This window comes from Seriola lalandi, unplaced genomic scaffold, assembly GCF_002814215.2.
Source record: "Seriola lalandi dorsalis isolate HSWRI2012SDOR001 ecotype SW California unplaced genomic scaffold, Sedor1 jcf7180002054930, whole genome shotgun sequence".
NCBI classification, from domain to species: Eukaryota; Metazoa; Chordata; class Actinopteri; order Carangiformes; family Carangidae; genus Seriola; species Seriola lalandi.
Genome location: NW_019525482.1, coordinates 448,709 through 457,146, shown reverse-complemented (window position 1 = coordinate 457,146; position 8,438 = coordinate 448,709). Strand labels below are relative to the sequence as shown.

The following is an 8,438-nucleotide window of genomic DNA, read 5'->3' as shown; positions in this document are numbered from 1 at the left end:
GGGGGGGGGGGGGGGGGGGGGGGGGGGCGTGTCATCAGAGGAGACCAGTGAGTGAAGAGAGATGGGCGTTCTCCTGTGTCTGTTAGTGCTGCTGTGCTGAGGAGGCACAAAGTCACACTTTGTTTGTAGAGAACAGAGTGGCATTCATCACTTCCACCGGCCGCTGCTCACAGAGACTCTCATTGTGGCTGAACAGTATCCGTGTTTGCACATGTGTGATTATAATGCCTTGTAATGTGGCGCACCACAACCGCTTAATAACATCACAGTCATAAATGTCTGTTGTGTCTGTTCAGAGCAGCGACGCACATCAGTCCCTCTCCAGCCAATAAGATCCTCACGTTATGGTCATATTCATCTGAGCTGGAAGCATAATACCCGTGTGTAATAAGCATAGCATTAGTGTGTAATAAGGCCAGCCCCCACCCCAGCACACACACACACACACACACACACACACACACACACACACACACACTCACACACTCTCTCTCTCCAGTTCTGGCAGCCTCACACTGCAGCCTCAGAGAGATATGTTAATGATGGGGCTTCACCAACCTGGATGCCGCCTATATTACAGCAGCATAGCACTTCAAAGACAGACTGCTCTCTGACCGAGTCTGTGCAGGAATAGAAACCCCAGAGTAAAGCAGTGCAAACATGCTCTCACACACACCCTCATGTATCCACACACACACACAAACACACACACACGGGACGAGCGGAGAGTCTTATTGACTCCACTTTACGTGAGGAGAAGGTCGGGATCAACCAGCCTCAGCTGCTCTCAGTGAGGCGGGAGAGCCGGCGCTCTGAATCCTCATGGAAATGAGAACAAGAGATAAAAATCTGAATATGTTGACAAATGATGTAAGTGTGTGTTTGTGTGAAGTGATGTTGTACAAGCTAATGGATGATGAGGATCGTCTAGGGGAGAAAAGGAAATAAAAAGACTAATTTTAAACTGAACTACACTAAACTACACATCTCTCAATCACTCTCTCAAAATAACTTAATTTTTGTGTGTGTTTATGTTTTGTAATTGACTTTTCTTGATGTTGTTGTTATTACCATCATTATTATTATCATTATTTTTAGTAATTCTGTCTTTATTCTGAGCTGCTGTCTCCTGGCCTGCTCCTGATGTGTCTCTGCATATGTTTAAAACTAATCTTGTGTTTTTTATTTGTATATTTTGTACTAATGTGAACTCTATTACTTATTTCTCTGTTTGCACATTATGTAAGAATGTAACAAGAACTTGTAATGTACATACCTTCTTATTTATGCTTGATTTGTTATTGTTCTACTTGTTTTCTTCTTCTACCTCGTTTTCCTCTGCTGCAGTAACAAGTGTGGGATCAATAAAGGTTTATCTTATCTTATACAATAAATGATTGATCACAAAGGAACCTACAAATCTCTGTGTCGATGCATCAGAATCATCAAAGTTTGACTCTGGCTTCTTTTGTTTATTTTGTCATTTCAGATAAACACCGAGATTTCTGTCGTTACTTAAACGCCTCAGACGTGTCAGTAAAATCAGGACAGTGTTAAAAGGTTAGACGCTGTATGACAGAGACGTGTTACATGAACATGTCGAGCCTCATCAGGGAGGCTGATGATCACTTGCACCACACAGGACTGAATAATTAGGGCAGACCACCTCGTAAGAAGCTGAGCCGGGTGTAATTACAGTTTTGTGCTTTAGATAAAGAGCAGCACTGATAATAAAACAATATCAAAATCAACCCCTTTCCTTTTTCAATGCAGGTTTTTGTTTGTTTTAACAAACCGGGTGTTTCCAGTTCTGTGTGTTTAATGAGACTGTGAATCAATTGGCTTTTAAATGCACAGAAAACAATGAGTCAGACTTCGCTTGTCTGCCGTACAAGCGATTAAATCCAAATCCATCGTTGCTGCTTTATCTGAGGTCAAAGGGTGAAGCATGACTCAAATAAAAAATGGTTGCTGTCTGGCAGTGCAAAGGCCCTCCACAGATGTCTCTGAAAAATGTCCATTAGTCTCATTTGTGGAAGTGAAGACAGGATAACTGAGTCTCTCTGTGTCTGAGAGGTCGGCTGTGAAACTGCAGGACTGTAGGAAACACTGTTTTGAATCAGTGGGGTGGTGATGTAGTCTCTTCCCTAGAAGCTGGGAGGCACAGGAGCAGCTCTCATCACTCAACCCTTATCTATTCATTATTTATATCTTCCAGATGACACTACACACCACGACCCATCCTGTCAATCAGGTGCTGAGGCAGCCAACCAAAAACCAGACCCGTTTACTCGAACCAGCACCATATAAATCCAGCACCAGCTGCCTGTGAATTAATCTCTGGCAATCTTCCATCCATTCTCCCCCTGCCTCTCCTGCCTCAGCACCACAGTCCACTGACGGTGACAGCAATGCAGCGGTGATTTTAAAAAAAAGCCTTTAAATGCCGCGTGGAAATATAATCCATAATTTCATTTTCTTTTTTTTTTTTTTTGCACATGCAGGCCCACGCCATAGTCTGTGGCCTGCGCATGGTTTTCCATCTGACTCAAATACCCTGACATCTCAAAGGGCTGCACCGTGTGCACGCGCGGCTGTAGTGAAAGATTACATCTACAGACCTAAAGGCGCGGATCGATACGCAGCCGTTAACTGTAGATTAGCGGATGCTGCCGCACTGGGATTACAGTCTATTAATTGCAGACTAAAAGGTGCGTGGAGAACAAAGAATCCGGCCTCTGCTTTTCTCACATTAAACCGCGCGTGAGATCAAAATGTGGTTCAACTGATCAGCGATATTTCTGCGTTTAAACACAGAATCATTTATGACAATTTGGCCTGTTGACATCGGCGTTTGCGCATTTCAAGTCGCATCAGATCCCAAGTCCCAGCCCATTTACAGCACACACACACACGCACGCGCGCGCGCGGGCGCACACACACACACATCTGCGAAGGATGGAGCAGAAGATCTGAGCAGGTCAATGAGAAATGAGGTGGGAGACAGAGACAAGGTCACCAGCGTCGTGAAAATGGACAAAAAACAATCACAACCATCAACACGAACAACAGAAGAAGAAGAGAGGGAGAAAAATCCAGCACCTTTTTGTTCTTAACGCGAGTCTTCCTCCTCCTCCTCCTCCTCCTCCGCCTCCTCCTTCAGATCAGCGCTGAGGTAACACCGGCTCCGGCTGCTCCGACCCTTTTGTGTTGCTGATGCTGCGGGTGCCCGACAGGGAGACGCACGCACGCACCGACCGTCAAGCCCCGCACAGCTGCACGCGTGCGAGATGGAGATGGGAGGGTGTGGCTGCGAGAGAAAGGCGAGAGGCGGCGGCGGTGGTGGTGGTGGTGGTGATGATGATGATGATGATGGTGGTGGTGATGGTGATGATGGTGGCGGTGGTGGTGGTGGAGCAGAGAGCGCCGCCAACATACGAGCTCCTGTCACGATGCGAGCACGTTACTGTAACGTAAGCTCGTGCCTGTCGGAAGTAATTAGTAGGAGAAAGGAGGAGATGAATGGAAACGGTGCATCGGTCCGGAGGGGAAGGTCCTCATCCCACCGGGATCTGTGGTTTACTGTACTGGGAGGGGGCAGTGAACTCACCATACTACTGTAGACCTATTTATAACCATCACTGCTCTTAGTCACTGTGTTTCTCTCACACTGGTTCAGATGACACAGACTCATACTGTATAATAACTGCATCTCTGAGCCTATATGAGCATAAAGTCCAGTCTGTCCGTCAGTGAGCTTCAGTTGAATTTTAGGGACTGTACGAAAATTATTAGGGGGGGGCGGGGTCAGAGAGGAGGAGGGGCTTTGTGTTTTTACTGTTGTTCCTCTTGTGAGATTTACTGTACAAAAATTTGTAATAAATAAAAAGTTAAATGACAAAATGGCTTTTAAAAAAATATATATATTTAACAGTGCTTTTTTTTTTTTAAATCAGCTTTCTGGAAGAAATATGGAGTCATGAGAGCGCCACGGAAAAGAATAAATACAAAATAATAGAGAAATAAATAAAACAATTAAAAAAAACACAACACAAGCAAAAACAATACAGTAAAAGCAAAAGCATTTTTTTCTATTGTTTTATTTATTTATTTTTTCTGTCTGAAAAAAAATTATAAATTAATATGTTTTAACTTATTTTTACAATATGAAACTCTGATTTTTTCTTTTTAATAATTTTACTCACATTATTTATTTAAGATTACTTGACGCAGATACACGATGCAGGACGTGTGTGCAGGATCAATATCAGAATCTATTTTGTCCATATGTAATAAGCTTTACAAACTAAAGGGGTGAATATATAACCTTATATTTAGATTTACTGTAACAAGGTTGATATAACCAATAAAAAATATGGTTAAAAAAAGTACCTACTTTGCGTTATCATGTTAATCACACTGGATGAAAAGTTAACTCCCGGTTAGACTCATTAAAACGTGTTTAGTTGGTTAAAGACTGTGTAGGCCATATGTTTGCCTTTTGTGTAGAAGCTGATGAACTTCAGAGTCTTTTGATGTGAATGTGATGTTTTGAATCAGGCTCTAATGGTAATGATTAAGTTTATGATTAAGTGGATGGATGTGTCTGACTCAGCTCACTGTTCCTCCGCAGTGAGAGGAGCCAGGTGACGTGGCTCTGAGCGATTTTACAAGAACTGATCTCCACCGGATCGTGACTAAAGACTCCTCACTGTATTACAGACGTGAATCTAACAGCACCGTGACGCCTGTGAAACACTGTCAGAAGACGGTTATTTCTGACTGAGAGTAGAAACCATTTGGAGAACGTGAATGCAGCAGAGAGGGGTATAAACACAGGAAGTGTGTGACCAAGAATGAAGTGGGCCATTATAACTCGAGTGTTGTGCTTATTGTTCAGTCGCAGTCTGAGTGTGTCTTTGACTGTAAAGACCTTGTTGACCCCTCAATGAGTGTTCAAGAACAGACTGAGGGATCATAAAGCTATTCAGCGGCCTGGGTTCGAATCCGACCCACGACCCTTTGCATGTCATCACCTTCCTGTCTCTCTCTCTCTCTGCTACTCTAATAAAGGCATGAAAAAAAATAACTAAAAAAGAGAAAATTTTGGGAGTTAAGGTTCAAGGGTTCTTTGAGCTTTGGCTAAACAAGGCAAACCCAGCACACACTAGCTGAACTACATCTCCCAGATTGCCTGGGGGCATTTGAGGATCCCCTGGGAGGAGGTGCTGGGGACTGGTGTGTTCACAGCACCTCCCTCTGCAAGGCCCCACAACACTCCCACACCTTTCTGTAGTTATAAATGTGCCTACATTAAGGTATTCTGACGAAATAAAATGATCATGAATTGTATTCACGTTAGTCTTTATATCTGTTTTTACTCTTTCCAGTGGAAAAATTACAGTGGGTGACTTTATTTTGAAAATGTTAACCGGATATCTTTTTTAAAAGTCTGGTTGTTTTTGATATTAGTGTCTTCAGATGAAAACGCCCCGTGAGAGGAAATGAATAAAGAGCAAGACAATGTGACAGAGTCCAGGAAAAGGAAGTTTTTCCACTGTAGATAAAGTGTTTGCGACCTGTAACACGTGAAGTTGGTTTTATTTTGACAGTTCAAACAGGAATCGATATGTTCACGCCGGCTGACTTCACGCAGTTTAAAAGTTAAGTATGGGTACGTGGTAGATAACCGACGGTCTCTTCTGACGTAGTCGTTAACCGTAAACTTTCAAACAGCCCGATAGGTGTGGACCAGAGCAGCCGGGACACCCAGCATGGCTCCCCGCAGGCAGGACTCCGGCGGGAAGAGGCCCGGTGCCGCGCGGAGCGGCTCGGTGATGAACTTTAGGACCACGGTGAGCTCGGGCTCGGTCCGCCGCAGCTCCGCCGTGCTGCCGTCCGTGCTAACGTTCCTGGTGATCGTCGCATCCGGAGGCCTGCTGCTCATGATAGAGAAGGGAATGCTGAACAGCCTGGATACGCCTCCGCCCCGGGGCAGCGGCAGGCGGCTGGACTCCATGCGGCAGCCCGGGAAGCACAGCTCGGCCGCAGTGGACGTGGAGTCGCAGGTAACAGTCGTGAAAGGCACCGCGGAGGATCTGCCGGAGGTGGACCGGGCTCGGTGAAGCCTGCAGGGGTTTTGTTTTTTTTTTTTTTTGCTTTGTCTGCTGCGGACTTATGTGAAGGCATTTCACAATATTAGCAGAGGCGTTTCCTCACTCAACCACAACACGTTCATGTGTCATTTCTCTCTTTTAAAACTTTATGCGTTGAGCAGAAACTTTCCTGCAGGATTGAGAAGTTGGATCAGGTGGGAGCTGGGTGTGTTTACCCTCCGCAGCAGCCTCCCGTAATCACTTCCTTCAGCTGAGTGTTTTAATTCCATTACACATGTAAAAGCCCAACTAGGGATTACCACAGATATAAACTCTTTGAGCAACACATTAGTTTAATACTCGGGTTTTGAAACTGTTAAATTACATTTACCCAATCAAATAAATAAATAAATAAACTGGTACCACTTCACAATAAGACTACCCCTATAAAGGATTTATAAATGGTTTATAATAACACTTTATAAATCACAAACAATTATAAACAAGTTATAACAGTTGATGCAGGCTCACTATTTGGCAAGATCAAACTAATGCTAACTACTCATTAATATTACTAATGACTGGCTACCATTTGTAATTGGATAAGGAGCCTTATTGTAAAAGGAAAACATCATCATTTATTAATGAGCTATAATAGGACAGTTATAAGATTGTTTATTTTGTGATTATAGTATTAACATCTAAATTAATAACCTAATTATAAACCATTTATAAATCCTTTATAAGAGTAGTCTTATTGTAAAGTCGGACCAATAAACTAAACTAATATTTCTAAGTGTTGGGCAGCAGAGATTTAGATTTCCTGACTTCTAGTCTCCACTGTGGGTCATATTTCAAAAACATTGTACTTCACTTCCCATAATCCTCTGAAACTTTACAAAAGGTTTTCACATGTCAGTAATACTGGTGTAAAGTAGGTAAAATGCTCCTTTCTGTGTCCACGTGTAGATCCTCCAGGAGATCCGCAACCGGACCATCAGGACCATGTGCAGCCAGAAGAACATGCCCCACAGCATCTGGTCTCTGAGCCCCCTGCAGAGGAAGACGCTGCTGCAGCACGTCCTGGTCAATGACGAGTACCACTTCCTCTACTGCTACGTCCCCAAGGTGGCGTGCTCCAACTGGAAGAGGGTTCTGAAGGTTCTGAACGGAGCGCTGGAGAGCGTCGACGTCAACATCAAGATGGACCACCGCAGCGACCTGCTCTTCCTGTCCTCTCTGAAACCCGAGGAGATCCGCTACCGCCTCAAGCACTACTTCAAATTCATGTTCGTGCGGGAGCCCATGGAGCGCCTGCTGTCCGCCTACAGGAACAAGTTTGGAGAGATCGAGTCCTACCAGAAGAAGTATGGCGTTGAGATCATAAAGCGGTACAGGAAGGGCCGCGCCAAGGACTCATCCGTGAGAGGAGATGATGTGACCTTCGCAGAGTTTGTCCGTTACCTGCTGGATGAGGATGTGGAGCGTATGAACGAGCACTGGATGCCGGTGTACAACTTGTGCCAACCTTGTGCCGTGTCTTATGACTTCATCGGCTCCTACGAGCACCTGGAAAGCGACGCCGAGTTCGTGCTCCAGCGCATCGGAGCGCCTCCTTACGTCCACTTCCCGGAGAGGCAGACGTGGTACAAGCCGGTCACCACGGAGACGTTACACTATTATCTGTGCAGCCTGCCACAGAAGCTGCTGAGGGAACTCCTGCCCAAGTACATTTTAGACTTCTCCCTCTTCACTTATCCGCTCCCCAACACAACCACTGAACACTGCCGGCATTAAACCTGCAATGTCTTATAGTTTGGAGATTATTTTTTATAGAGAATCATTTGTATTATTTTTATGCTTAGGGAGCGTTGACGGCTGTTACACATTTTTTACTTGAGATGTCCTCACGTCGTTGCAACATGCTGATTATTGGAGGAGATGGAGACTTGTGTCAAAACCACTAAAGCTTGAAATCAGCTGCAGACAAAGGAAAGTTACTGAGATGTACGTTACAATCACTGTTACTGTTACAGTAAAGGAATCACTTCACTCCACAGTGACGCAGATGTAAATAAAGTTACGAGTTGTTTCTTCATGTAGATATTGATGGAGATGAAGGGTTAACGGCTTCAGTGGGCATTCAGTGGTTTAGCAGGCTAAAACACACACACACACACACACACACACACACACACACACACACACACACACACACAGTACCCAGAGGGCTGTGGGGTTTAAATCGAGCCTCTTTCTCATCTTTTCTATTTACTTTCATTATACTCCATCTAATAAAAGCAGAAGTTCCAAGTGTTATGATGTACATCGCTGCAGTTTCTG

The 8,438-nt window shown here is 44.4% G+C and overlaps 2 protein-coding genes across 2 annotated transcripts in view; one reads left to right on the top strand and one right to left on the bottom strand.

Moving 5' to 3' along the window:
• cracd (capping protein inhibiting regulator of actin dynamics) overlaps positions 1-3,767 on the bottom strand; it is a 19,724-nt gene extending 15,957 nt beyond the window's left edge. The window contains exon 1 of the mRNA XM_087170145.1: positions 3,103-3,767. The gene's annotated coding sequence lies outside the window, so the exon portion shown is untranslated. The remainder of the gene's footprint in view (positions 1-3,102) is intronic.
• Positions 3,768-5,472: 1,705 nt separating this feature from the next.
• chst14 (carbohydrate (N-acetylgalactosamine 4-0) sulfotransferase 14) lies at positions 5,473-8,414 on the top strand. The gene is made up of 2 exons (XM_023393218.2): positions 5,473-6,068; positions 7,065-8,414. Exons 1-2 carry the CDS (start codon positions 5,775-5,777, stop codon positions 7,890-7,892), a joined length of 1,122 nt encoding a protein of 373 aa, XP_023248986.1. The 5' UTR covers positions 5,473-5,774; the 3' UTR covers positions 7,893-8,414.
• The last annotated feature ends 24 nt before the right edge of the window (positions 8,415-8,438 follow it).

What these genes read in the sequence shown, in the direction of transcription:
- chst14 (XM_023393218.2), top strand. Translation starts at nt 5,775, where the DNA reads ATGGCTCCCCGCAGGCAGGACTCCGGCGGGAAGAGGCCCGGTGCCGCG. An exon ending in CAGTGGACGTGGAGTCGCAG is followed by an intron (nt 6,069 to 7,064) that starts GTAACAGTCGTG and finishes GTCCACGTGTAG; the next exon opens with ATCCTCCAGGAGATCCGCAA.